The sequence below is a fragment of the Labrus bergylta genome, chromosome 16, assembly GCF_963930695.1.
Source record: "Labrus bergylta chromosome 16, fLabBer1.1, whole genome shotgun sequence".
Lineage (NCBI taxonomy): Eukaryota > Metazoa > Chordata > Actinopteri > Labriformes > Labridae > Labrus > Labrus bergylta.
Window position 1 is genome coordinate 21,325,970 of NC_089210.1, and position 27,907 is coordinate 21,353,876.

Sequence of the window (27,907 nt, forward strand, 5' to 3'; positions counted from 1 at the left end):
TTAATTCTTGTAAAACTCAAGTAATTCAGAGAGCATCACAGCAATTCTATTTCCCAACTTTTTCAAAGACAAGTCATTTTTAATGCTGCAAAATGTGGACTTACTTTAAAAAACTAATTTTGTGAATATAATTTACCTATAATCAAAGTGTTGTAACACAAAAATAAACATATCAAACTTTACCATATGATTCTCAACAACAGTTCATTTCAAAAACAATGAATATGTGTGCATGCGGTGACTTGTTAAGAGTGAGGTTGGATCTGGATAGTGATACATGTCAATTTTGTCATGTATTCAATCTCAGAAACATCTTTTCTATAGTTGTAACACTGAAGCCAGACAGATTCCATGGTTAAGTATCATCAATGGATTTATTACCCTGTCTTCAGATTTTTTATTTTTTTTAACGTCATCAATTATTCAATTCAACATTAAAGCAAACAAAAATAGAAATTCTAAAAAAATATATAGAGTAATATTTTATATAAACAGTGTATTGAACTTCTGTGGTATTGTTTGGAATATCTAATTATGGTGACCATTTGAATACTTAGTAAATGTATCCCTAAGTCTTGTCAGTGGATTTGTGGTTGTGTGTCTAACAGTTCACCACATAGGGCTGCTCGATGATGGCAAAAACATGATTTCACATTTATTCTGAGTGATATTGAGATCACGATTATTACCTTTAATAATCTACATTACAATCAACATTTTAAGGTTATACAAGTGCTCCCCTCTAGGCTTTATTTATGGCATTTTGATGATTCAAGACTATTTAACCCATAGCAAGTTGATTGTTTCAGTGAGTCTGCTTTAATGGTATTACATTACATTCTCAACTTTATTTCTGACTTTATTGAAATAATCATCATGATGAAATAAAATCTTGTTAAGTCACTGATTACACATTTTTGTGGCATAGTATTTTAACGTAGTTTCTGTTATACGTTCATGAAATATAGCTTAAGTGATAGTAAAAAAAAACATATTAAAATAACAAAGAGCTAAAAAAAATTAAAAAACTAGGTCTTGATCATAGACTGTAAATCAGGGGTGGGCAACTGGCGGCCCGGGGGCCACATGCGGCCCCAATCAACCCTCAAGGTGGCCCTCAGGTCAATTTTTATATATCAATTAATTGGAAACATGAAGAAAACATGACTAAATCTGCCATGAGATCATGAAAACCAGAATATGTCCATAATAATATTTGATCACTGGTATGTGAGTTAAATTGGAGACAAAAGTGACTGTAATCGTTTTTGTATTCTACAATTTGGCCCTCTGGCAGTGAGAATTAAATGAATGTGTCCCTTGCTGTGACCAAAGTTGCTGTAAATATTAAGTTATTGATGGTAAAGTTCAGGTTGAAATATGTTACAGATATGACATCATTTCCACAATCCGTGTCACAGTCTAAATAGTCCGTCTTACTCGCTATTTTTTATTCCCTTGTTCCAATTGTCTTTTCAAAAGACTGCTTTCTCATAATATTTGTTCTTATTACATTCTCGTAGTTCAGAATAGATTTGCCAACATTGGCTGTGTTTTCTGAGGAGGTTTTAGAGATCGTGAAAGACTTCGTGGGCGTATCAGTCCAGCTCACCGGATGCACCATCTGCTGGAGGCCAGCTTCATGTTTTTTCTCTCTTAGGGGTGGTGGCCGCTGTTTTGCTTCACAGCTTCCAGATCAGCCTACGAAAGCATGGGAATGTTGCGAGGGAATTTCTAAGTGAACTTGTGTTTAAGTGATTGATAAGTTACTGTAAGTCCACCACAAGTTGTTCCTAAACCCCAGGCGCTCCGTCGGCCCGTCGAAAGGCGTTTATTGAAGCGCTTATTGGGACGTTTCCACAGCGAGCTTTCCCGGACAAAGGAAGGGAGACTTGTGAGCTAACCTGAGCTAGCTAGCTCCTCCCGGGCTAACTTAGCATTCCTCTAGCTGCGGCGCAATGCAGGCCATAAAGTGTGTCGTTGTCGGAGACGGGTAAGTTGAACAGAACTACAGGTTTGTGCCCCCCACCCTGTACTTAACTTACATGTAAATGTTATGAGACTAGCTAACATTAAAGCTGCTTCAGATAATACCTATAGAGCAAACTTCAACTTTAACTACCTGTTTATGTAACATGAACCTTATTCACTTAACTTTAATCGGTTTTTCCCCCCTTCGTGTGTCTTTAATCATATGATATTACAGGGTTGGTTATTGCTACGACACATTGTGACATTACACCACAGCTAGTGTACAAGTGGTTGGCTAATCTTTGACTTAAGGCTAACTGTGTTTTCCTCCCTCTTGGGTGAGTCAGACATCACTGGCCATCTTAACCACTGTTTCATTTCCACTCACTGATCAACTCAGACATTTCACTCATTAAAGTTGCGGTTTTATTGCGACCCTCGTTGCACTGATGTGATTTGTTGTGAAATGAGATGTTATTTTCCACATGAAAATAATGAAGTGCTCAAGTCGTCTGCTGCCAGCTAAAGATTGTTAAAATGATTACTAGTGTTGAGCAAAAGACAGGCTTTTGGAAGTGTAACAGCATGTGGGAGGTAAACACACGCATAACTCCTTGTTCAGGGTGTGGTGGATACCTCAGGAACACAGTCATTCATGTGTCTTTGGGTGTATTTGATTTATTATTCATTTAGTATTACCAATGCCCTGCACTGGATGGGATTGTATTGCCCTCAGAGTAGATGGAGTTCATATCTTAAGGGTCATATTTGGATTTTAGAGAAGTAAGAGTGTCCATATTTTACTTTTAGGCTTTAGTAAAGCTGGAGTAATTGGTTGGTTGATTACTAATAAATAGCAATCTCAGAAAGTCAGAATACAACATTTCTGAGACATTACTGTGACAGTAAAGATCTCTTCAATGCTAAAGATCACAATTTCTAACTTCTCAGATGTTTATTTTTTGCTGTTTATTTAATGGGTTGGACAACATATAAAGTGTACCATTTTATCCATGAAACAAAGCTTCATGGAAAAAAAACAACCTTTAAAATTAATATTGAGTTTTAGCTGTACTGCTGGTGATGCACGACACGACACCAAACCCTGATCCTTAAAGGAGCCATGATACAGAGCATGTACACAAATGTCATTTTCCCGTTCCTCTTCCTTCCAGTGCTGTGGGTAAGACCTGCCTCCTCATCAGCTACACCACCAATGCCTTTCCTGGAGAGTACATCCCCACTGTGTAAGTATCTAGTCGTTACTTATCCCTTCATGTAAGACAAGAATCTGTCATCTGTCTCAGTCTTTGTAGGGCCCGACTGATATGGGATTTTTGGGTCCGATATGATATTAATATTAGGGAGAGAGAAAATCTGATACAGAGATGATATATATATATATATATATATATATATATATATATATATATATATATGGGCTGATATCGTTCTTAGATCTATAGAAATAAAAATAGATATAGATGTACACACCACTTGCGTTGATCTCTCAAATGCAGTTCTCCAACATATGTGGAAAAGATATGTAATGAAGAACAGATGGTCACTCAACTGAAAAGTGACTGCGCATGTATGTGCATCACCGCCTGACACTCTGGAGAGTGATAATGCTTGTTGTAATCCATATAGCACACTCTGCTGGTCAAAGAGAACTGCTAGTTTTATACAATGAAACTCCAATGAAATGCTATTTGACCATTAAATACATCCTGTAACAGTCGCTTAATATTGTCGGCCTCAGAATGGTTAAAGTGGCCGTAGAAGAAAGTTTAGTTTCTTGCAGACCAGTCTGAATGCAAACGTCTGCTGTGCGCTTGTAACTATAAATGAAGATTATAATGCTGGAAGTTTCTGAGGAAACCCCCTACCTGTCTGATCAGCTCGATCGGTTATTTAAACTATGTGAATCTGTTTCACTGTGTGTGTGGTGTAGATTGGCTCAGCATGCAGATGATAATCTAGGTTTTGTTTTTGGAGAAAATAAAGTGATGAGTCATTTCAAAGATCTGAAAAGGCATACGGGTTTAACAGATGAATAAGGATTCATATTAAATCAGTTTGTATTGATCTTCATTCTCATTCTCCATCAGCTTTGACAACTACTCTGCCAATGTTATGGTCGATGGGAAACCCGTGAACCTGGGCCTTTGGGATACAGCAGGACAAGAAGACTATGACAGACTCCGCCCACTCTCCTACCCACAGACGGTATACAACAGAAACACCCCTATTGTTATTCTTTTGATGATGGTGGCGCTCTTACATAATCACTTTAGGAAGTTTTGGTGCCTGGAATAACGAAGGAAGTGAAGAGGAAAAGAAAAACACCACACCTTTTTGTCAGACAGACGTGCAGGAGCTGGGTGTCCTCAAAAGGAAGTGATAGTCATCATGGGCGCTGATTGTCCTGTTTTCTTTTTCTCACCAGGATGTGTTCCTCATCTGCTTTTCACTCGTGAGTCCTGCCTCGTTTGAAAACGTCCGAGCCAAGGTGAGTTTAAACTGGTTTCATGTATGTTAATGGTTGTAAAGACATGGACCAGTTTCAGGAAATGGGATGTAAACCCTTTGAAGTTTTTCCATCAAGGATGTTTTAGATCTTTAAAGATTCATAAGTTTATGTAGTTTTTTTTCTGCTGAAGGGTGTGTGTTTCAACGTCAAAGCATAAATCTGCCATGCTTTTCTTTATTAGTATATTATGTCTTGTTAACATGTCTGGTGGAGGGTATGTATGCCAAAGTTACAACTTTAGGAGACTCTACTGAGACTTCACTTACCATCAAATGGTCCTTTTTATCAAGACCATAAAAAGGTTTATGATGTCTTCCTGCGTGACCATTTTTATGCATTCCTGCTAGCTACCTGTAAGTTAGTTAGTTAGCTCTCAGCCTACGGTAACTTTGATAGCAGTGAAGCACAGACCCACAGCCCACCAACAATTCACCTAGAGCCGCGCTGCCTACCTCCACTGGTCACTGCTGGTCTTAAATTCAGGAGTCTGTTCAGTCAAACTAATGCTCCCAAAGGTTTATTTACCTAACAGTATGTATACCAATATTCTTTAAATGCATGATTATGACCTCCTGAGAGAGAAAGAAGTTAAGAAGTGGTGCTGCCAGCCTGGTCCAAATGACTATCTATCCCAACACACTTGGCACAGCCAAGCGGCTGCTTGCAAAACACAATGACCAAGGGCGAATTTTCATTAGCAGCAGGTGATGGTGGCGGGGCGGCTGAACCTGCGGTCATGACAGTGCATGTCTGTGGCCATGATGAAGCTCTCTTCACTTTTAATACTGGTATATTGGTCACACTGGTATAGATAACACAGTCCACTTTTTAGATGAATAGAAATCAGTAAAAAAGTAAAAGTGTGTCTCATTCTCAGAATTTTACAGTAACTGGGGATTGTGTCAGAGTAAGTTTAGTAGGAAAGGCAGCCAGCTTTGAAGTTAAATCAGGATATCTGGTATCACAGAGATCGATGGCGCTCCTCTCTCCTGCTTCATGTTTTTATGTGTTTAACAGCTTTTTGTGCTGCCCCTAAATGACTGAAATCACAATAATAGAGAAAGTGACAGTGATAACTCCTCAGTGCTGTGGTCTCTCTGCAGTGGTACCCTGAGGTGAGACACCATTGTCCCAACACTCCCATAATCCTGGTGGGCACCAAGCTGGATTTAAGAGATGACAAGGACACAATAGAGAAGCTGAGGGAGAAGAAACTCTCGCCAATCACATATCCTCAAGGACTAGCGATGGCTAAGGAGATAGGTAAGAGAACACGTTTGAAACCTATTGAGTCTTTCTGCTGAAGTATTTTTGAAATTAATATTGACTCAATATTTTTATTGTACGGTTTCCTTAGGTTCTGTCAAGTACCTGGAGTGCTCAGCCCTGACTCAGCGTGGCCTTAAAACCGTGTTCGACGAGGCCATCCGGGCCGTCCTCTGCCCTCAGCCCGTAAAGAAGAAGCGCAAGAAGTGCACTCTCCTCTAAGACTCCCTCTGCTGGCACGCTGACAGGGGAACATAACCGGTAGTGGTGAGGGTGGCTAAAGAAACATGCAGGAGAAACACACCAGTATACACCAGAAAACAATGTACTTCAGATTGTCTCCTTCCATTAGTGTAGCTACAGCAGTTATATCGCTCATTTCCATTGAAAATGTCACATAGGGTCAGAACAAGGAGAGAGGGTTGTTAGATTTCAGACCCTTGTCCTTTCCCAACAACACATACTGTATAGACAAGTCAAATGCAATCCTCGAGGCCTTCTAAAATAGATTGGATGTTTTTGTAAAAAAAAAAAAAAAAGGACCGTGGAATGTTTCAATTTGTTCTTCCACTGGTTGTTGATCTCTTTTTTTTGTTTTGTTTACAGTCTTGTTTGTTCTTTTAATGGAAGAAATATTGCCAAATACGTTCTGCAGACGTGCTGTAATTAAGCAGGAAAAGATAAGTTTCGTTTCTTTTGTCTTGAACCTTCAAAATACAGCCGACAGTTTGCTGTTGTGTGCTGCTTTATTTCTTCAGCTCCACAATCTCAGCAATTTTTAAAAATGAATTTTCACTTTCCTTTTGCGAGGGCTGTCGTGTGTCATCGCACTGTCAACAAGGAACTCAAAGCAACCATCTGTGAAGCTCTTTGTTTTCGCCCTGGATTAGTTGTTTTTTTTCACTCAGTTTGCTTTCAGTCCAAGCACATGATTCCTAACTCTCCATTCTTGTGGAGTGATTGACAACTGGGATGTGCTGAAAAATGTAGACTGGGAACAGATCTTTGGACACCAACAGTGCTATTAATTACCCCCCAATGAATCGAAATGATCCCAGTATTTTATGTGTTTGGCTTCAACCTGTCAGGTTCACGGTATTTTATTTTTCTTTCCCCCGAAGTGTCTCAACTGTGTGGCTGCCCCGGTGTGCAGAAAACTTTATTAGATATCAGATTAGAACTGTTTAGGTGGTGGGGAAGAAGAGCACCTTTAATGCTCTGTGGGCATTTATCAACAACCTTTTGTGCAGCACATTTAGATTTCTAACAGCATCACTACTGGCTAAGCAATGTCTCTTAAAAAAAAAAAGAGCATTTACACCAGCTTGTAAGAGAGCTACTGTCGGTTCTGGTGTAGTATACAGTGTACTCATCTTTTTGTTATAATCTTGTGATTTGACTATTTTGTATTTTTTCTTCACAGAAGTTCCACTTCGCTCACTGTATTGTTAAACTAACACTATGAATATCCTTTGTTTATTACCTCTACAGTTAACGCTACCTTAATCTCCATACAAGCCTAGCTTTTGTAATTAATGCTGATAGCATGTATGTGCAACATATACTGAAAACTAAGAATAGAATGCTACAGTTATATTTTTTGCCTATTTACAAAATGTATTTGAACTACTAGATCAGGGGGTTAAGTACATGTTGCTCATCTGTAATGTATTCAGACATCAAGCTGTGCTTTAATTCAAGCCAATGTTGTGACTCTTTAGTTTTATGGATGAAAGCTGTTGTCACTTTTTGAAAAAGCCAATAAAATCAAGTAAAACAGACTCTGTCTATTTGTTCCTCTTTCCCCTCAACACTTCAAATACTAAGAATCCAATGAGGAGGTACTGATGAGTGAGAACTGTGAACAACAGATTCTGGTTCATTAAAGGTCTCATTATACTCTCTGCCGTCTCTACACAAAGGCATCAAAAGCCCCAAAATAAACAGTCTAAAAATAGTTGTGGTTAATCTTGTATAGTTTTACAATGAAAGTAGTCCTAAATTTAAAAAAAAATCTAAATGTTCAACAGTCATCTTTATTACAAGATAAATCAAAAACCTGACACGGTCATGTCAACATATTTGACGAGTCATAAACCCACAAGGTTTTAAATAATACATTTGGCACAGAATCAAATTCTGAAAAACTTAAATTAATTCAGTATTAGTTCTCATACAAACGATCTTTGTACATTTAATGCATCTTTCGTCTTCAGTCGCTCACTGGCTTCGATCGAGAACCGACCAGCCCGTCCTGTTGCTGTCATTCAGGAGTCAACAAATCGCAACAAAGTTCCTGATGTTGTGGGTATACTGTGAAGAAAACAAGTTATAGCTGTGTAAAGTACATAGTAAAGTACAATTTCTGATACAAGGGGATGAACCGTGCTGTTTTTTAAAAAAGTTTTAGTAACAACAGACATTTAGCATGTAGGCTATATAAGTTACACCACAGCTCTACTGAGAATCAACAAACGAAAGAACAAACACTTACCTTTCTACCAGCTCTGCACCAACGATGTCGTGGATGTGGTATTTCATGTGGAATTTCACTTGTGAGTTTGTTCGCCGCTCCTCCAACTCTGCCTTTAGGACCTCACTATATTTGGACTTCTTAACCATGCCGAGCACGGCTTTACGACCTAAAAAGGTGGCAAAAGAAAACAGAACTGTCAATAGCAAGCTACTGTCAAATATCTGCGTAGAGATTGGAAACTATTAGGGCTGTAGAAACTCTAAAGTATGTCTTTGGCTTTCTTTACACCCACCTTGTAGAAAGTATTTTGTGAATTTTCCAGAATTGGGGATGGACAGCCACCAGCTGCCGGCGTCCCTCACAGTCAGGACTCCGGACTTAACCAACTGCCTAGATGGTGAGAAAATAAAGTATGTGCTTCAGTCTTGGTGTGACATCTTAGTATTTTCACTCACTGATCAAACAAGAGAAAAGATCTTAAAACCCTAAGACACAGTTAAAGCAATTCAAAAGGTCATTTTACATCAAATGAATTTGTTTTGATGAGATTATTCATGCTTTAGTTTTATGAAACAGATTTTGTTTTAAAGTAGAAGTTATTCAAATAAATGTTCACAACAAAAGATAGGTTGGGGTAGTTCTTTACGTAATTTCAGAGTCTGTGAAGAGGAACTCCCTGAGCATCTTGTCTTTGCTGAAGCTCAGATCTGTGCAAGAAGACACCACTTTTTCCAAGAACTTCTCCACCGTGGCTCTTGTCACTCTGCCCTCCTCTCCAGCCAGCACTTTGGCCTTATAATCTGAGGCAAAAATCAGCCCGAAAGCTTCCGCATGAAACCCGAGCTGGAACATCAGCAGCTCTCCGTGTTCCTGCAGTTTATTCTGTTGTGCACAATAAGGACAGTGAGTTGTGTTTTTTTACATTTAGAAAGATGAAAACATGACGTTTCTGACAATGATTATATCTCACCAGCTCCTTATCCACCAAAGTCTTGTCATTGTGTATGCTGTAGAGCTGGTGCTTGAAAACAATTTGAGGCAAAGTGTCGTTGAAGAGCTTCCTGGGGAACAATGTCATGAGGTACTCGAGGGTGGATCTGATGTTGGTTGGTCCTTTATGGGGTAGAAATAGTTGAAACATTATTTACATCCCCTTATAAGCAGCACAACTGGTCTTCAACCTTCCTAAAAGAGCACATGTCACTCCGCTGTTCATCTCCTTACACTGGCTCCCAGTTACTGCTCGCATCAAATTCAAAACTCTGCTGCTTGCTTACAAAACAGCGACAAAAACATCTCCTTACTTTAACTCTCTCATCCAGGTCTACACTCCCTCCCGCCCACTACGCTCTGCCAATGAAAGACGTCTGATCCAACCTTCACAACAGGGTCCTAAGACGCTGACTAGACTCTTCTCCTCTGTCGCCCCCCGGTGGTGAAATGAACTTCCAAACTCCATTGGATCTGCAGAGTCCCTCTGCATCTTTAAGAAAAAGCTAAAGAACCAGCTCTTTCCTGAATACCTACTAACTTAATGATGATGGTCTCCATATTATTGATGATGATGATGATGGTAATGACGATGGTTTTTGTTTGATAAGATGGTTTCTATACTGATTAGAGCTCTCAAGAACTGCCCTCAATGTTGTGCTTTGCCTCTGGTCACTTCCTGTCAGCACCTGTGTGTCCAATCAGACTCAAAGCTGATCGTTTGCTCTTACTGACATTGTTTCCTTTTTTCTAGATCCTTGCTTGTGTTGTTCTTACTCTCTGATGTACGTCGCTTTGGATAAAAGAGTCTGCTAAGTGAATTGTAGAATTATAAGATTGGACAAAAATAACTTGAATAGCTTATAAGCTCTCACTTACCATTTTCTTCACTGACAGCTCCAAACTTCTCAGGGCCATTTCTTCTTTTCTTAAACTTAAAAGTGTCTGAAATCAGAGCCCGTTTCCTGTTCATACCTGGAGGACAGAGACAACATGACATTCACCTGTTCAACCAGGCAGCTGCTTTTTCAACTCAAATCAGCAGCCATAATTTAACAAATTGACTTTTATATAAAACTACCCCTCATAAATTAAGTGATCCTACTCCTCTTTTAAAGGTTGTTAAATTAAACAGCTTCTGCTCCATTAGTGTGACAACAGCGTTTCCCACAGGAGTCTCATTAGCACATTTAACTATGACCGGGATATAGTTGACTTAAATTTTCTTTTCAAGCTTTTAAACCAACATAGCAACTTGGGAAAACACATTTTTGATGACATACACACATTTCAACACGAGGTTTAGGTGTAGGGTTCATGGCTCATTCATTGGTTTGTTGCTCTTGTTGGCTAATCCAGCTAGCCAGCTAACGCAGATTTCATGAACATTTAACAAATACAAGAATATAAGACGAAAATACATACAATAATAAATTACATATAACTCATGAACTCTCACCTGTTCGAGTTTTATCAGTCATACAAGCCGAACATAACTTCAGTCCTGTTTAAAAATAACCAGTTTACTGAGCAGCTACAACAAACAACTTTAAACGTCTTCTTCTTCGTCGCCTCTCAGGTGTGAGTCTCTCTCTCGCTCTCTCTCTCTGCTGTCACTCAGCGGCCGGTTGAGGAACTGCATGCGGAAGTAGTATTGTGTTTGTTGTGAGCATTCGCTAGCTATGTAGCTACGTGAAATCTTTTCGTGAAATCGTGTTTACTAATGGGATGACGTTTGCTGACGTTTGCTACTTTCTTGTGTATGCTGACTGTGGTAGGTTTATTATTTTTTCATTTGGTAGTTTAAATAATATGACAGAAAACGCTCGTTGGCAAAGCAAAGGAGACATTTATAAAAACAAGCGTGTACATGTTTCACACCGCAGCGCAGACACGACCTACAACACGTTTTACATCTTTACATTACTGACAAGTCTGACTTCATATTAACACACCACAGATAGTTATGAGGCTTAAGAAACACAAATAAAAGGTTTTTGTTGTGTGCACAATACACAAAAATAAAGCTACTATGAAGAGTCTTTAGCTGGTAATGAAACAGACTGGAATCAATATTTGTGACCAGAACAAGTAAACAAAACCATCAGCAACAAGATTGATCATTTCACTGCTATTATATTTAATGCCTGTAAGCGCTGCAATTCTGAATCAGCCTTTGTTGACATTTTCTGCTTCAAAGATGAACAGTCAGTGGGTTTTTTTCCACAAAGGAGTATGCTTTGGTATTTTGGTGAATAAAAAAAAATAGCAAGAAAAATGATCCCCAAGTATGTGGGTACACACAAGGAATGTGACCATGTGTTTACCTTATTCACATGTACAGACAAACACATTGACATACTACATTAAAACAAAGGGCATGTAAGACTAAATTAGCACACACACTTAACAATACCTAAAACTGAACATTAAAAACCTCAAAACTACTTTATACAAGCCCATGGATATGATGAAATAAATAAACATAGAGAGAGAGAGAGGGTAACAACATGCAGGAAAGAATCGTTGGTAGGGATATGCAAAACTTTGACCAAGTAAATTGTAAATATTCACAGCATGGCGTTTACAAGTAAGAAAATGTACAAACCATGTGCATACAACATATTGAGAAAGATTAAAGAAAACATGCCAATAGAATGGCTGAGGAGATCTTAAGGTATCAATGACAGCTCTTTGGAGAAAAGGAAAGATCATACAGCAGTGAAACATGGATAGTTTTGGTTGACATAAATCTAATCTTTCCTGTGTTTTGGCTATATTGAGAAAGATGTTGAGACTGACTGATCTATCCTTAAAAAAAACTAATGACAGTTATTTACCTGTTTCATTTTTTTAATTTTATTTAGAACTAGGTAGCAATGGACTCCCAAAAATTTCACCATCCTAACTCCAATCACCACCAGAAACGGCGTTCAGCATACCAAAAAGAAGGAGAGGCCAGTGGAAGAAGTCACTGTGAGAGCAAACACTTCAGACCAAACCACCAGCACCACGAGCAGTCTGGGCCGACTCCCGGGCCGAACCCCCTCAGCTCCCGGTGTCTGAGCACCAGAAGAGAACTGTATGAAAGAGACTTTCCCGTGTACAAACAGCCCGTGGAGGTGGGAAGTTTCTCCCTCGACTCAGAGCGTAGATTCTTTAACGACAGCCGACAGTTGAGGTACTACGTGGAACCGGACAGAACGCCGAATTTCGATCTAAGGGATGGATACAGGGATCGCTTTATAAAGAGAGACGACAGCGTGAAGGAGAAGCTGGACCACATCCTGCGGTGGATCTTAGCAAATAAATCAAAGCTCAGCTCAAAGGTGACCTCGGACAAATCATGGTGAGTGTCACCTTGTTTTTACTGTTCTGACTGTTTTTGTGCTTTTCATGTTGTCACTTCCTGGTCACAGTTACCAGCCACCTGCTTTACCTGTCTGAATCATATGCTTTAATCGACCTCCCCTTTCTCGCAGTGCTTTAGATGTGGACTTTGTGACATGGCGCGGCCACCTGACCAAGCTTCTGACGACCCCCTACGAGGCGCGGGAGGGCTGGTTGCTGGCGGTCACACGGTTCAGGGGCACGCTGTACATCAGCGAGGTGGAAACAGAGGCTGCGCGACGGGATCGAGAGAGCCGCACCGGGAGGCATGAAGAGATGATGTACTGGGGATACAAGTTTGAGCAGTACACATGTGCAGGTTGGTCCGTTCAGAGGATTAAAGAAAATGTTGTTTTCCTTCCAAACTTTGATTACAGATGAATGATCATTTCATTCTGTTTATCAACCACCTCGTCCGGCGGTTCAATCACCAAGAATCTTTGTCGTTGAAAATGTCAAACAGGCTGTTTGTGTAGCATGCGTTCATGACTTTGTCTCACATTTACCCCCTAACAGGGCTTTTAGGCTTCAAAAATAACCAGATAGAACTAGTCAATATTCATGTGGATGGTCTCGTTCGCTTTTTCACAAGTTTCACTTATGATTTTGATGTAAAAGTTAATTTTGTTTATTTAATTTTTACTTCAAATTCAGTTTTTTTCCACATAATTTTGGCCTGCAGTGTTCATTATTTATCATTACTGTCACTAGTCTTGGGGTTTCATACGTTCCAGTTTTGTCTCGTTACATTTGAACCACAAACTAGAATCAAATGCTGTGATTATTGTATTATAGTATACTATTGTATTATAGTATGTTCATATTATGTCCATATTCTTTATATTATCTGTAAACTAGTATAGCATGCTCACTGCATCTTAATCTGTATATTATAATCCCAAGAATACACTTATATTTATAGCATTACTTATTTATAGCATTTATTTATATTTATAGCATCCCATTAATCCAGCCATCCAGATATACCTAATAATTCACTTTTTTTAGTCTACATCTGTAAATTTTGTAATTACTGTACATAGCACAGACTCTTGCACTTTCTGCTTATTTGCACTTCTGGTGAGATGCCAAACCTCATTTCGTTACTCTATACTTGTATATGTGTAATGACAATAAAGTTGAATCTCATCTCATCTCATAAGCAGATGTTGACCTTTGACCTTTGACCCTGCAGATGACGTCCACAGCTCACCTGACCCGGGCGGAGTGGTGAACACTAATGAGGCCTTCTGCACCGTGGTACAAACTCGGCTTGCGGATCACAGACTCCTGTTCTCCGGGGAGGTGGACTGCCGGGATAAAGACCCAAAGGCTCCGGCTGCTCCTGCGTGCTACGTCGAGCTGAAGACTTCTGCGGAGATCTGCACCCCGAAACAACGCAGCAACTTCCACAGGTGAAATGCTGAAACAGTGAAACCTCACGTCGCTCACTTATTCATGACATTCTCCTGGTTGGATATCTGATTTATTAACAAGGGATGTTTGCCTTCCTCAGGTTCAAACTGATCAAGTGGTGGGCTCAGTCTTTTCTCCCCGGGGTCCCTCGGGTTGTGGCCGGTTTCAGGGATCATGAAGGAGTGGTCGTCGGTGTGGAGACTTTTCCCATCTCTAAGATGTCACATCTCATCAAGGTACAGAGAAGATGTTAGCAGAAACAAACAGCTGCTCACTGAAAACGCAGCACAATTACAAGATCACTATATTATATGTTAAGTTTGCACATTCTGTCTTCTTTATTCTTCTGGACAGAATGAACACAACTGCTGGAAGCCGACAGTGTGTATGAACTTTTGCTGTGATTTCCTCTCGTTTGTGAAGCAAACAGCTACTGAAGACAATCCCAGGTGAGTTTGTTGTTCAGTTAGGCTGCATACGTTTTGCTCCTGTGAGGACTTTTAAAATGGTTATGTGACAGACTGAAATTAAAACTTGTGCTTCTATATGACTTAAAAAAGAAAAAACAAGACGTGAGCATCAAGATTGTTAATTTCTTTGAAGTTTAAAGGCCTTTAATGGCTGCTGGTCGGTAGGTAGTCAGACCAAGTGAGTAACATCCTGTCGCAGAAACAACCTTTGTTGACATTTTCCACGGCAAAGATCCACAGTGAGTGATCGGTTTGACTGTCAAAAGTCAGGAGATTTACTTTTTTACCCAGAAAATACTTCTTACACATGATCAGCAAAAAGGAAAAAGACATGTAGCTTTGTCCACAGGGGGCGCCAAAATCAACGCAAATTGAGAGTTCATCACAGGAGCTTTAAAGGCTGGGTCCCAGTTTAGTGACTGCATCCTTCAGAGGGCGCATTTGAAGGCCGATTAAGTCTCAGTGGCCTGTTGAAGGATGTCCCATTTTGAAGGCTCCTTCAAAGGTTCCTCTGTGGCCTAACATATTGTATCCTGAGATTCATTGCATGTCTATTCGAACGAGCTGTCAGACTTTAAAGCGGCTGAGTGCGTCACTTTTAAATGTAGGTGACTGGTTTCAACTGAAACAAATACATTAGCTACCAAAAACACGAGGAGCCCTGAACCTCCAAATGAAGGTGAAGTTACATTAGCTCGATCACGTGCTGCTGTTGAGGTTGCTAGGCGACAGTGGCGGCAGCTGGTGAGGCAAATTGGAAATCTTTGGTAGACCGTCTCGATTCAGTTCGCTCCACACAGGCTATAAAGACTGTGTCCTTTGAAGGATGCTACCCCTGAAATGAGACTCAGCTGCTGATTCCTTTGTCTCCCTTCCAGCGTGGTGTACCTGTTCTGCTACGAGCCCCACAGAGATGTGACCTTCTCCATCCACAGAGACTCCCAGTACTCCTTTCTGCCTCGGTGGTATTTGGAGGGGATCACCAGAAGTCAAGACTAACAGCATCAGTCCTGATTTACAAGATACAGACCAACTGTGACTTTTCATTTCAGCCTCCAATGGAGGAGTATTTACCAAACTCTGTGGATTTGTTGCACATTGTGTCCCACTGATGTTCTACTACATGTTCCTCTGGTTGCATTTTTTGTCTTTTATTCGTTCAGCGGTGACAACGTTACCTGCATGTGGAGATTTTAAATAAATCACTGAAGAGAGCTCAAGCGTTTTGTTTTTTTTTGGTCACACTTTATTATTCTTTTGTTATAACAATAATTTAAAGCCCAAACAATACTCTGTCAATTCAAACAAAAGAGGAAAGAGTGTTAAAAAAAATTTCATGATATCAATAAAAGACAATGACTTCAAGTAAGTATTTGATCAGCGGTTACAAAACATTTTCAGGTCAACAACATTTCCAAGATAGTATCTCACAAACTGCTTTCCACTGCCCTTGTCCTCTGTTATTACAAAGCGTTGAGTTCAGAAGTCAACACAGTACAGTTATCATTAGACAAAGATTATTTGGTCATAATGCCACACTGACTTATCGTCATGTTCCTGTTCATGCCTATTTCACACTTGGTTCATTACAGTCTGAATCAGGCCTGAATAACTAAAACACAAACCAAAGACTTTTAGATCATCGGGTTCACCTGAGGCATGTTGTAAAACAGGTGAAGCCCACATCAGGTAAGTGATGTCATGCCTCCTTTCAACAGCGTGACAGTTACTAAGGAGGCCATTGATGCACCGAACAGTCCAAAGTCTACGACCTTTAAGGCTGATGCTACAAAGTCAGATTTAACATGAGTAAAACGTGCATATTAAGACATCAACCAAACATTTTCACAGCAACAAAAAGGAATGAATCAACCGTTAAATCGTTTTAAGGCAGCAGAAACTTACATTCAAGTATCGCTGTAATAAAAAACAAATACTGTAAATAACTTCAAGCCCTCGCTATCTCACACAGAACAGGATGCAGAGGTATGTATACTGGAAGACACTGCATGACAAAAACTCTTTACAGACCGATACAATCATGAGTACGGTGCACAGTTAAGTGCAGCATGAGTTTGTGTAAATCATCGACAGTCATAAAAGCACTAACAGCAGATCATAGTTCAGGTTTTTATGGTACACTGTACCCACTGCAGTATTTGTTCACTTGGTGTTTAAGGTTAAGTACTTATTACCATTTCTATTTCATTCATGTTTTAAAATTGTTTAAATCAAACCATACGGCTGAAAAAGTACTTTGTACACAGTTTCATACATATTAATGGGAGAGCTGCACTGTTAGCCTTATTCTTACAGCTACTGTGTGTGTAATAAAGAGTTCATAAGTCTGCACATTAAAACATGTTTCTGATCTGGCTGGATTTTCATGAGGTTTCCTTTCACCTCCGTTACATTAGCAGTAAACACATTAAACAGGGATTGAGGAGAATGGTCCAGAAGCAAGGAAACATCCATGAATGAAGTCGCCTCGTTGGCCTTTGCTTTATGTTAAAGCAAAAGCCACATTTTAGGGGAAATCACTTGTGCCCTTTGTTGTTGAAAATGTAGATAAGAATATTGATACCACTCGTGTGTCAGGAGCGTTTTAGCTATCTCAGGTGGCTGACCGATCTTTGTTAGCAACAGCTAGTGACGGAGAAACAGCTGGTTCTTAGTCAGGACGAATTCATTCCTGTTTTCAAAAATAATATTAGGAAAACAGCAGCAAACCCTCCTAGTTTCAACCACATAGACTGTATAAAAAGATGGACGACGTGCCAGTTTTTTCCCCAAAATGAAGCCAAAGATTAGGGGCTCCCCTTACTGCCCGACTGCATTATAGGTCAAAAGCTCCACCCCCTTAATGCTGGATCTTTGCCGTTTTATGTGCGAGTGAAATTTATGCTTAGGTCAGCAGAAGGGGAAGATCATCGATTCCAAGGCTCTACAGGGCAGTCGCTCCTGCACGGCCTCTGGCTCCAAATGACATCACCAGCACAATATGTAATTTTGGCTTCATTTTTTGTACAATAGAGGGGAGGTAGGGATGCATCGTCCGTCTTTATATACAATCAATGGTTTCACAGATTTTTGTACAAATTAACCGAAGAAAGATTTAACTTATTAAGACTTATTTTTGGGCTTTTTATGCCTTAATTGGAGAGATAGGACAGTGGATCGAGTAGGAAAACAGGAAGAGAGAGAGTGGGGAATGACATGCGGGAAATGAGCCACAGGTCGGATTCAAACCTGGGCCGCCCGTTTGGAGTACTACAGCCTCCGTACATGGGGCGCACGCACTAACTACCGTGCCACCAGCGCCCCTGCTGCTGACTTGGTTAGATTGAATCTCTTAGCATTAAAAAACGCTTACAAAATGACAGCGTTATTATTAGTCTCTCATAACTTGAACTCTTTACGGGAAGGGATTTTTTTCTCTTTCTCCAAACATTTAACTTGTCCTTTAAAAATAGGTTTTTTTTTCTCTCCCAAAGCAACTGGTTTTAAATTCTTTTGTTACAACATTAGTTCAAATTTAAAGAATTCCTATATTAATTTGCCTCCGATATTGTCCATTTCATTCAAAATGGAGCCTCTTCAGCTCTGCTTTCAAACTTCATATGTCTGGGATTTCAGCTGAAATGAGGGTTAATTACATTTTCACAGCCTCATTGGACTCTGTGAAACACATTTTCTTTCCTCTACCTCCAAAAATCAAACCAGTTTAGAGCTCCTATTAAGTGCTTGGGACAATCTCCACCGAGAATTCCCAGCGGATAAATATTAAGGTCACTCTGAACTTAAAGAACCAAACAAAAGGTTAAGAAAAAAACAGGGCATTAGAGGCATTACACGCTGACCTGGTTCTGCTGCATGTTTGGGGTGAGTGTGGGAATCTGTGGCTATTTAAAGGCACCAAGCCCATCTCTTATTAACGCTTTTGTGACACAAACAAAGTGGCATTCTCTTTTCTTTTCTTTTTTTACCTGCTGAAGACAAATGTACTTACTGCTGTTCTCAACTCATTCAGTGCTTCAGTTTCTTGTTCAGGCCCATGACTTTGAAGGTAGCAGTCGTGATCTTCTCATACACGACAAACATGAGTGCAGCCGTCAGCACCGTCTGCAGCAGCTTTGCCTCCAGGCCTTTGTACAAACCAAGGGCCCCATACCTCCTGTTAGAGAGGGAAGAGGTGTTTATCAGCCACCTGCAATCACGACATCCACAACAGCGTGCTCTTTGTGTGAAAATGTTTCTGTTCATGACCTCACTCACCTGATTCTGTCCATGAGCAGAGAGAAAATGCTCGAGAGGCTTCCGATAACGCCGCCTTTGCCGTCACCTTTGTACTGTCCGAACTGTTGGAGAAGCACACAGCAGGTTTACCTTATTTATTCAGGTGTGATCATTGTTTGATACAAGAGTCTGAAGATAAACTTCACCTCTAATATCTGCATGGTCAGCAATATATGATGATTTGATCATTAGTTACATGTTAGACCACTCAATATACTTTAAGTACTAACTTTACATTTTCTAAATCTACAGTTAAACATGTACGAGATAAACACATGACTCAAGACTTTTGTTACAGTCGACAAATCCCACAAGAAATCCCACAACCCACAGTCCAACTATGTCAGAAGGGCCTTTTAAAATGAGGTGTGACTTCCATGGCTCCTGGGGCCAGCCTCAAGCAGACCCTCGAAGAATGCAGTTTTTTTGCACTTCCGCCTCAGGCTTCATTTTTCAACACCAGAGGTTGCTGCTCGGTTTAAAGGAGATTACGATACAAAATACTTGATATCCTACATCAGATCCTCTAACAGGAACTACTCTGTTGTGACATTTCAGTGAAACTTTGGGTAACGAGGTGTCTTTTACCCTCAGGATGGCCTGGACCGTCTGAAGAGGATATGTTGCTGTGGTGGCGATGGCCTTGGCGATGGCTCCAATGAGAAAGATCTCTGCTGAGGAAATCTGTAGAAGGAGACAAAGATTCCAGAGAGGGGGGCGTGGTCAGACACAGCTCATTTACATTTAAAGCTACAGACACAGAAACAGCCTGTTCTGAGCAGGGCTGAAACAGAGGGGTCAGAATCAGAGTGGATTTAGAACAAGACACATGTTTTGGGAGCTCTGAGACTCATTTAAACTGTTAGAAAGTAGGGTAATATGAGACCTTTAAGTTTGTCTTTCTCACTCTTTTGGACTTGGATCTGAACTTCTGTAGATTTTGAAATATCATATTTTACACTGCAATATCTTTCTTTAGTCCCCTCACCTTCTTCCCTCCTCTGCCCGCCTTCCTCTTCATGCCCTCGTAAATCATGAACTGTACTGCCGGGTTGAGCACGAGGATGAGGGAGGGCAGAGTGCCGTTCCACAGAGTTCCTAGACCCTCCTTGGATATGATCTGTGAGAAAGCGTCTGAGAGGGAAAGCCCCCCCCGACACAGCAAGGTTAGATAACGCTGAAGAAACAAGAAGAGCTCATCTGAACTGTGAGAGTGTAAAAATAAAAATATATCACATACCAAATATGCCTCTGTAGTGGGTCTGCTGGAGGTCTTCGTTTCTGAACTTGGCCCCCTGCAGCTTCAGTCGGGTGTTGACCACCCACATGGGCGTGGTCAGGAGCACGTTCACCACCCCTGCATGAACAACAGGCGGTCAGCTCTCTAAACTGTTTTTGAACACATCGCCTTGATCATTAGCTCAAAAAAGCTGCTGTTTTTATAACTAACGCAAACTAGAACTAGGACGAGATTTGTCAAATGAAACTCATACATGTGAACATTTGTTACTTTTCTTTTTTTTATTTCTTTGAGAACTGAAAATCTTTCAGGATTAATTGCTCAACACTGATTATTACTGATTATTTACAGTAAGCGTCACTGTACATTCATTTACCTGCTGCGACCCCCATGAGCAGGTCTCTGCCAGGTCTGGACTTGATCTGTCCCGCTGCATTCAGCCTCTTGAGCGTGTTAAAGGTGTAGAAGTAGACAAAGTTGGAGCAGCAGAGACTGGAGATGACGGGTAACCAGCCTCTGTACAGAGACAGACTGGGAGAAAGGGAGGAGGGTCATTTTGAAAGTCAGCGTTCAGTCATGTGTGTGTATCATCAGCCTAAAGAGAGAGCAGGTTTAGGGGTTAGAACTGAAGCTGCCAATCATGGACCCATACCCTATTAATGAGCAGTTCTGTTGAAAAACTGACCATGAAGACTTTTATTTAGATGCATTTTACTGACTATTAGAACGACACTGTAGTTGTGCTTTAGTGAGTGTTGAAAGTAAAAGCAGGAAGCTTGTGTTTATGACTGTGCTGTGATTGGACGGCACATATCCATACTTACAGGCCTTCTTCCTTTGCTATCTCCGCCAGAATGACCGGGGTCGAGTTAGACTTTCGCTTCTCATCCACTGAAAATACAAAAAGTGGCAAAAAAAAAAAAAAAAAAGTCAGTGAAGACGTCTGTGAACAGCAAATATTTATATCAGAAAACAGTCAACACATGTACGAGAATGAAATCGCCAAATAGGGTATCACTTTGTCATTGCAGGAAAACAAACATCACACACAACACTTTCACTTGAGAATAATTTTAGAAATAAATTTGGGTTATTGCATGTGTGATGTGTTAGTATGATGTTAAAGTTCTTTTGTCACTTCAAACATTGTTATTTGTTTTTGTTTTCTATAGCTGCTTCTCATTATCCTCTTTATCTCCTCTTATAAGGTTCTCCTATAACACAACAATGAATTAGTGAGAGCCTTATAAACTCTATCATGTTCAACTGTATCGCCTTCAGTCTCATTGTTTCAGTGTTTACACTGTTGCTCCTGTTTGTCCTCTATGTTACTTGTCATGTTTGTCATGTTATCATTTAAAGGAAACATGAACGTAAAGCAACATGAAGTGTCTCTTGCAGTGTGTTCAGCTTTGAGATGCAGTAACACTTCATCCATAATGAAGAACACCTTCACACATCAAAGTTAATCAATTGTTATTTTTCGAGCTGCTGCTATCACGTAACCTCTGGTCAAGATGATAAGACCTCCACCTCACCCTGCAGTCTGCTTTTGGCTGTGTCCAAAGGGAAGAAAACGCTCATCGCTGTCACACTCCCCTAGAAGAAACATGCATCCACAACACTGATTAAGTAAGACAACTATTAACACCAGATAAAATGTGAAAAATGCTCCGTCACTCCTCATTTTCAACACTAGTCTCGTAAGATAAGAGCAGACAAGCCCTCTCACACTTCATGTCGTCACTTCTGCTCTGCTCACCATTGCACCTGCCACAGCATGAACCAGCGTCTCGTAGGACAGAAGGCCGACAGCTGTGCCACCGTTGTCGGACATCTCTGCAGCGTCTCCCGCCGTTCAGACCACAAACCAGAAACACACAACAAGAACAAACGCCCGAAAGTAACCTCGGAGCGACCCGGGAGGGGAGGTACGCTGGTGCTCGGTCTGGTTTTACAAGCTCAAAAACAATGGAAGTGGGGAGGGGTTAAAAAAAACATACCCGGCTTCTACTTCATGGTATTTACTAAAGCAAAGGCGTTTAGAAAGAGAGATCAATGTAGGAAGAAAACTGTCGAGCAATGTTTCCTCCCAGTCTCCATTCATTGGTTGAGCCGGGTTGACAGCTTCTTCTTCTTCTTCTTCTTCTGCTGCCAAATTGTTGTTCTCGACTTTCTTCATTCTTCTTCTGTTGGCGTAATAAAGACACACCACAGCCCCCCCCCTACTGGACAGAAAAGAGAAGACATGGATATTTTAAAATAAAAGCAATTATAATACTTTTTTTTTTTTAATTAATGAAAAATGCATTGTGCAGACAACATGGCACTGACTTTTTTTTCAAAATGCATATACAATGGCATAGGTGCATATTCAAAAGAGTTATATTAAAAGGACAATTTAAATAATATGCATAATTAAATGAATTATTTAAAGAGCTGTTCTTGTTATCTGTATTCCTCTGTAATGCCGACAAGTTTCCCTGTATTTTTATTTTTCATACCTTTAAGCGCTTTTATGTAAGACAGAACTTTGGATTTGATAATAGAATAATATAATAGACTTGAGCTTGTATAGTGCTTTTTAAGTCTTCTGACTACTCAAAGCGCTTCTACACTGCAGGTCACACCTACACATTCACACACTGATGATATAGGCTGCTAGCTAAAGTGACCAACAGAAGTAACTTATCACATTCGGTCTGACCACGGCCCTTTGCTGCATGTCACGCCCCCCCCCCCCCCCCCCCCCGCTCTCTACTCCAACACTTCCTGTCTCTCTTCAGCTGTGATATCTAATGAAGGCCAAAATAACTAATTTAACTGATAAAAACATATACATTTGCTGAAACACATGTACAACATCTAATTATAGCTCATTATTAAGATAAAGTACTTCAGATGTTTGTTTTAGGGAAAATACAAATGAATCTTTATTCGGCTGTGGCTCAGTTGGTAGAGTTGTCGCCTCTAAAACTGGAAGGTTGAGGGTTCAACCCCCAGCTGAGCAACATGTCCGATGTGTCCTTGGGCAAGACACTTAACCCCTCATTGCTCTCACTGCTTCAGTGGCGGTGTATGAATGGATTAGTGTTGTACTTACTCTATGATGTATGTTGCCTTGGATAAAAGCGTCTGCTAAATCAATTGTAACATTGTGTTGGAGCTATTTAATTGGGGTTAGAATTAGATTTTGTATTTAGTTTACTAATATTTGGGTGGTGTTGTATTATTTAATTATTCTACACGTTTTCTTTATTTCGAAAAGGTTTTGGGTAACGTTTTCTTTTTTTTGCTAGTTATTTGTTTAGTAAATTTAGTATGTATTAGTATTTTTGTTAGGTATTTGGGTAATTATTATTTATTTAAATAAGAGGCAGGTGGAGGACCAGCATGCACCTGGGTGGGCCTCTTGTTTTTTACCAGAGCAAGAGAGGCAGCGGGAGCCACGATTTTCTTTGTTCTTTTGTTTGTTTTCCTCAAATAAACCAGCAAAATACCGCAGCTCTTGCATGGACATTGGATTTCTTTTGCCTGCGTACATTACATCCCCATGGTGCACCAGTGGTCATTTGATTATTTTTGATATTAATTTATTTAGATTTTTTTTTGTTATTTTTTGGACAAATAGCCACTACACATTGTATTAAGTGAAATGCTGCAAAATGGTTAAACAAATACCTGACTTTTTTCTAATTGAATAAATAGAGCAGACTTTCAATAAAGTAGCAGAAACTAATACAGGTTTTTGTTCTAAATCACTGCTGTGTCAATTCTTCATTTAGTAATGATCTGGGGCAGCGTTGATGTCGGAGGAAACTGTGCCGCTGACAGCAGTGACCTGGACTTTGCTTTTGTTTTATGGCCCTGAGCTGCTGAAATGTTGCCGCCCAGTGATCACTTTGTTTGCTCGGATCGGCGGTCTGTGATTCTGGTGTAAGAAGGGAGGAAAAAGTGGAGGAAAGAGACAGATTTGTTTGGCCTTTTCTGTTTTTTTTTTTCTTTGAGGAGATGTCTCGGTACCACAAAGCGGCAATTGATGGATACTTGGACCTCTTAAAGGAGGCCACAAGGAAGGACCTGAACACTGCAGATGAGGATGGCATGACTCCCACTTTACTGGCCGCTTTCCATGGACATGTCGATGCTCTTCAGCTCATATGCAGCAGAGAGTAAGCTCATCTTTTCTGTTTCCTTTGCTTCATCTCACATATAGTCTATCCAGTAATGAAAACAACTTTTATGTATGACAAGCTCTTTCTACCTTTTACTTTAGTGCTGTAAAGTTTCTGTAAGTTGTTTGGTATCCTTTCAGTCTGACTACTTGTATAAAAAGACAGACATATACGCATGTTAATCATTATTCTACTTTAAAATTTTATATAAAACACCTTCAAACTGATCTCAAGTTTCATAGCATCGCATCTTTAGTACTTAATCTGTTTTTTAACAACATGTATTAGTGATTCAATCTCACTCCCTATAATAGTGTGAGCTAAAACTTCACTCTACTCCTTTCTCTCGATAACTGTGCCAATCCATCCCATCAAACAAAAGAGCCCTTTATCTGTCCCCACCACCCCCTCCTCCATCCATCATTCAACTCAACAAAACACAGGCTGATATGTAGCACGACAGTAGCACTGAAAAATTAGATTTAGGAAAGGTGTTTGAGGATATTTGGTAAGGTGTATCGTTCTCCTCACCTACGTGGACAGGGTTATCTCAAGCATTTCCGCTTTGCTCATCGTCAGCATGAGCTGGGATTTATGACAAGTTGCTGCAAGAATACAGCAATCAAGTGTTTTATGGCTGTGACAAAGAGGCACGGCCCTGGAGGACTTTAAGTCTTAATAGTTTACTTATTATCCTCAGACATGTTATAATGTAATTCACTTTTATCCGTAGCTTTATCATTTCACTTCATAGATTCAGGCGTCGTTGTAGTTACAAATATTTAAAAAAACAATACTAACATTTGCCTTTCCAAAGGTTACAAATTACACCTGAGAGCACTCCTAACGCTCATTCAATCTTTTTCAATTCAGAAATTGTCAAGAAAAAACAATCAATCAACAATCAACACTTCATTTTGCTCCTGGATGAAACAAATCAGATGTCAGCATGTACACTGGTGAACTTAAGAGATGACTTCAAGGGGATTTTGATATCATTTAGTCAGAGCGAGGCTAGGTGTTTTCACCTGTTCACAGTTCTTAAGCTAGGCTAAGCTACCAGGCTGGTAACAATCTTTTCATCTAATTCTAGGGAAGAAGTTGATTAAAAGTATAGCTCAAACTATATCTCAACTCTTCTGCCAGTGGTATCTTTTTTAAAAAAAAGTACCATTTCTTCTGAGCATTACCATGGTCTATGAGATTTTCTTTACGAGGTCATTTTCTTTAAAGACATGAGGGTTTTTTTTGTTATTGGAGTATCATGTTGCAAAATATCTGTTAAATATTAAGTTGTGAAAACAAGAGGGACATTTAAATATCAGGTTGGTACATATCTACTTAGAAACAAGAGGGACAATCTAAATGTTCCAGTATTGATGGATTTCTACTTTGATGTAGGCTACTCATTTTTTAATAAGTTTGCAATTAATTTGTTTGGATTTTGAAAATATAAAGGCTTTCGTAAAAGGCGAAAGACATGTACGTCATGAAGAGAAACAAGAGAAACTTGGTGGTTTCATGATTGTGCTTTTACATTTTGGAACCATGCTTGTAATAGTTAGTCTAGTTAGGAATCATGGTCAATTGAGCGATAAGACTTTGCAGATCATGACTTTAATCAAACCTCTCTTTTGTGTCTTACAGAGGAGACCCCAACAGGAGTGACATCTGGGGAAACACACCGCTTCACCTTGCAGCAGGCAACGGCCACATGCACATCCTCAGCTTTCTGGTCAACTTCGGTGCCAATCTGTTTGCTCTGGACAATGAATTCCACACGGCCATGGATGTGGCTGCCTCCCGTGACCGCATGGACTGTGTGCGCTTCCTGGACGCCTCTGCCTCACAGCAGACCAACCAGAATCCAAAGAAGGTGGCCACCCTAAAGAAGGAGGCCACCAAAGAAGCAGAGAAGCGTGTGAAACTCTGCGAGAAGGTGAAAAAGAGGCACCAGAGCAAGATGGATAAACTCCAACGAGGAGCAGGAAATACTGGGTCTGTTTCAGAGGCCAGCATGGCATCAGGGTTCTCAAACGGTGGCAACATAAACAGCGTCAATGAGCAGTTCTCCAAGCTTATAGCTGCTGATAAGTCTGGCTCTCTTACAGCCAGGGTTAAAGGCACACTGCAGAAGAAGATGGGGAAGAAAGATAAAGGCACCCTGCAGAGATCAGGAGGAGACGGAAATGTCATTTTCCTCAAACAGGAGGGGGGAGCCTCTGAAAACCCAGAGTTTCTGGATGTCTTCAATGAGCAGGAAGAGGACATGATGGGTGGCGAAGGAATGACAGACTTCGAAGACTATGATGACAACGAAGAATCTGGCCAAGTCAAACAGTCCATCTTCAACCGGCCAGGACTCGGAGGTCTGATTTTTATGAAGAAGATGGGGCTGGAGTCAGACGACATCCCTGGTGGAACCAATGAAAATCTTGGTTTCCTCGTTCAGAACGAGTTATTCGATGCAGAAGAAGATACCACTGGCCTAGGTGGGAATGATGATGCCGAGCTGCCCTGGGACCAAGAAGATCTGGGACTGGATGATGATGAAGATGAGGAAACCTCTCCTTTGGATGCATTCTTGTCGTCCATCTCGTTGCCAGAGTTTGCTCCTGCATTCAGCAAAGAGCACCTGGACCTGGAGGCGCTGATGCTCTGCTCCGATGATGACCTGAAAGGCATTCGCATCCAGCTGGGACCAAGGAAGAAGATCTTGGAGGCTGCCGCTCACAGGAAGCGCGCTCTTGAAAACCCTGGCATAATGAAGGACAGCTGCTTATAATCTGAAAAACATGAACAGATATTGATGATCATAGAACTTAAAAACGAGTGTATGCCTTTTGTAAAAACAGCCAATAGATTGATATTCTGTTGAAGATAATTTTGCAAAGTCTTTCTTCGCAAATAATGACCACAATTTGTCATAATCATACATATAGATGGAATGAGATTCTGCTTGGCTCTGTTTATACTATCTTTGTTATAATCGATTAAAAATTGAGTTTCAGTTTCAAGGGCTAAAATATCAACAACAGACTCCACACGTTTAGTTTAAAAAAGATTTAAATATATATATATATAATCCAGAAGACAAAAGACTTGTGGCCTCTAACTTGATTTTAAATTGACAAAATTAACATGTAAATAAAACATGTACAGAACTGGTGACCGTCTCTCCATAAATTAGCTCACAGGATCTTTATGTTTATGTTTTATGTTTATTTAAACTTCTTGGACTGTTTTCAACATAATTGTTAAATAAATCCAATAAATATATTGTCTACAAAATGATGTCTCTTCTGCTTGTGTATGTGTATGTGTATGTGCCTACTTGTATTCATGCATTGTGGGGACATAAGTCTGGTCGAACAATCACGCTATGGGGACCCATCTTTCATGTGGGGACAAAGAATTGGGTCCATCAAAAATGTGTATTATTTTAAACAGGTATTCTTACCAACTTGCTGAAGATAAAGAAACACAAGCATATAAATGAATACACTCACTTATGTTACAGCAGAGTTCATAGCATTGAGGAGATAGATACATTCAAGTTGTATCAAAGCATGATATTTGGTGATTAATTAAAATACATTCCAGTTAAACAGTCATCAAGATGAATCCACACACATGCATTAATATACCAAGACTTACACAGAGGGAGCAAAATATTGTGTTTAC

General features: G+C 40.1%; 5 protein-coding genes across 5 annotated transcripts; 3 read left to right on the forward strand and 2 right to left on the reverse strand.

Moving 5' to 3' along the window:
- The first annotated feature begins 1,526 nt into the window (after window positions 1–1,526).
- Window positions 1,527–7,551, forward strand: LOC109985838 (ras-related C3 botulinum toxin substrate 1). The gene is made up of 6 exons (XM_020636258.3): window positions 1,527–1,993; window positions 3,147–3,218; window positions 4,083–4,200; window positions 4,421–4,483; window positions 5,608–5,767; window positions 5,862–7,551. Exons 1-6 carry the CDS (start codon window positions 1,959–1,961, stop codon window positions 5,990–5,992), a joined length of 579 nt encoding a protein of 192 aa, XP_020491914.1. The 5' UTR covers window positions 1,527–1,958; the 3' UTR covers window positions 5,993–7,551.
- Window positions 7,552–7,792: 241 nt separating this feature from the next.
- LOC109985875 (inactive serine/threonine-protein kinase 19) lies at window positions 7,793–10,837 on the reverse strand. Its single transcript, XM_020636302.3, has 7 exons — window positions 10,696–10,837; window positions 10,116–10,211; window positions 9,217–9,359; window positions 8,893–9,128; window positions 8,539–8,636; window positions 8,265–8,412; window positions 7,793–8,083 (listed from the first exon to the last, which is right to left on the reverse strand). Exons 1-7 carry the CDS (start codon window positions 10,715–10,717, stop codon window positions 8,038–8,040), a joined length of 789 nt encoding a protein of 262 aa, XP_020491958.1. The 5' UTR covers window positions 10,718–10,837; the 3' UTR covers window positions 7,793–8,037.
- A 21-nt stretch (window positions 10,838–10,858) lies between these two features.
- dxo (decapping exoribonuclease) lies at window positions 10,859–15,727 on the forward strand. The gene is made up of 7 exons (XM_020636211.3): window positions 10,859–11,010; window positions 12,104–12,585; window positions 12,719–12,945; window positions 13,822–14,041; window positions 14,143–14,278; window positions 14,397–14,491; window positions 15,391–15,727. Exons 2-7 carry the CDS (start codon window positions 12,116–12,118, stop codon window positions 15,509–15,511), a joined length of 1,269 nt encoding a protein of 422 aa, XP_020491867.1. The 5' UTR covers window positions 10,859–11,010; window positions 12,104–12,115; the 3' UTR covers window positions 15,512–15,727.
- Window positions 15,728–15,735: 8 nt separating this feature from the next.
- slc25a17l (solute carrier family 25 member 17-like) lies at window positions 15,736–22,196 on the reverse strand. The gene is made up of 9 exons (XM_020636284.3): window positions 21,811–22,196; window positions 21,587–21,647; window positions 20,873–20,939; window positions 20,425–20,579; window positions 20,049–20,165; window positions 19,797–19,942; window positions 19,397–19,492; window positions 18,788–18,870; window positions 15,736–18,686 (listed from the first exon to the last, which is right to left on the reverse strand). Exons 1-9 carry the CDS (start codon window positions 21,883–21,885, stop codon window positions 18,539–18,541), a joined length of 948 nt encoding a protein of 315 aa, XP_020491940.2. The 5' UTR covers window positions 21,886–22,196; the 3' UTR covers window positions 15,736–18,538.
- A 1,742-nt stretch (window positions 22,197–23,938) lies between these two features.
- On the forward strand, window positions 23,939–27,517 carry anks4b (ankyrin repeat and sterile alpha motif domain containing 4B). Its single transcript, XM_020636245.3, has 2 exons — window positions 23,939–24,220; window positions 25,871–27,517. The coding sequence occupies exons 1-2, from the start codon at window positions 24,060–24,062 to the stop codon at window positions 27,006–27,008; spliced, it is 1,299 nt and encodes a 432-aa protein (XP_020491901.1). The 5' UTR covers window positions 23,939–24,059; the 3' UTR covers window positions 27,009–27,517.
- The last annotated feature ends 390 nt before the right edge of the window (window positions 27,518–27,907 follow it).

Bases quoted from the DNA above. Each gene is read 5' to 3' on its own strand.
- dxo (XM_020636211.3), top strand. From the start codon at position 12,116: ATGGACTCCCAAAAATTTCACCATCCTAACTCCAATCACCACCAGAAA. The intron at 12,586-12,718 runs GTGAGTGTCACC...CCTTTCTCGCAG, and splicing joins GTGACCTCGGACAAATCATG to TGCTTTAGATGTGGACTTTG. The intron at 14,279-14,396 runs GTACAGAGAAGA...TCTTCTGGACAG, and splicing joins AGATGTCACATCTCATCAAG to AATGAACACAACTGCTGGAA.
- LOC109985875 (XM_020636302.3), bottom strand. From the start codon at position 10,717: ATGACTGATAAAACTCGAACAG. The intron at 8,413-8,538 runs GTGGGTGTAAAG...CCACCTTTTTAG, and splicing joins CACAAAATACTTTCTACAAG to GTCGTAAAGCCGTGCTCGGC. The intron at 8,084-8,264 runs GTAAGTGTTTGT...TTTTCTTCACAG, and splicing joins GGTGCAGAGCTGGTAGAAAG to TATACCCACAACATCAGGAA.
- anks4b (XM_020636245.3), top strand. From the start codon at position 24,060: ATGTCTCGGTACCACAAAGCGGCAATTGATGGATACTTGGACCTCTTA. The intron at 24,221-25,870 runs GTAAGCTCATCT...TGTGTCTTACAG, and splicing joins CAGCTCATATGCAGCAGAGA to AGGAGACCCCAACAGGAGTG.
- LOC109985838 (XM_020636258.3), top strand. From the start codon at position 1,959: ATGCAGGCCATAAAGTGTGTCGTTGTCGGAGACGG. The intron at 1,994-3,146 runs GTAAGTTGAACA...TCTTCCTTCCAG, and splicing joins TGTGTCGTTGTCGGAGACGG to TGCTGTGGGTAAGACCTGCC. The intron at 3,219-4,082 runs GTAAGTATCTAG...ATTCTCCATCAG, and splicing joins GGAGAGTACATCCCCACTGT to CTTTGACAACTACTCTGCCA.
- slc25a17l (XM_020636284.3), bottom strand. From the start codon at position 21,885: ATGTCCGACAACGGTGGCACAGCTGTCGGCCTTCTGTCCTACGAGACG. The intron at 21,648-21,810 runs GTGAGCAGAGCA...TGTTTCTTCTAG, and splicing joins ATGCTGTGGCAGGTGCAATG to GGGAGTGTGACAGCGATGAG. The intron at 20,166-20,424 runs GTAAATGAATGT...TTGTTCATGCAG, and splicing joins GCTCATGGGGGTCGCAGCAG to GGGTGGTGAACGTGCTCCTG.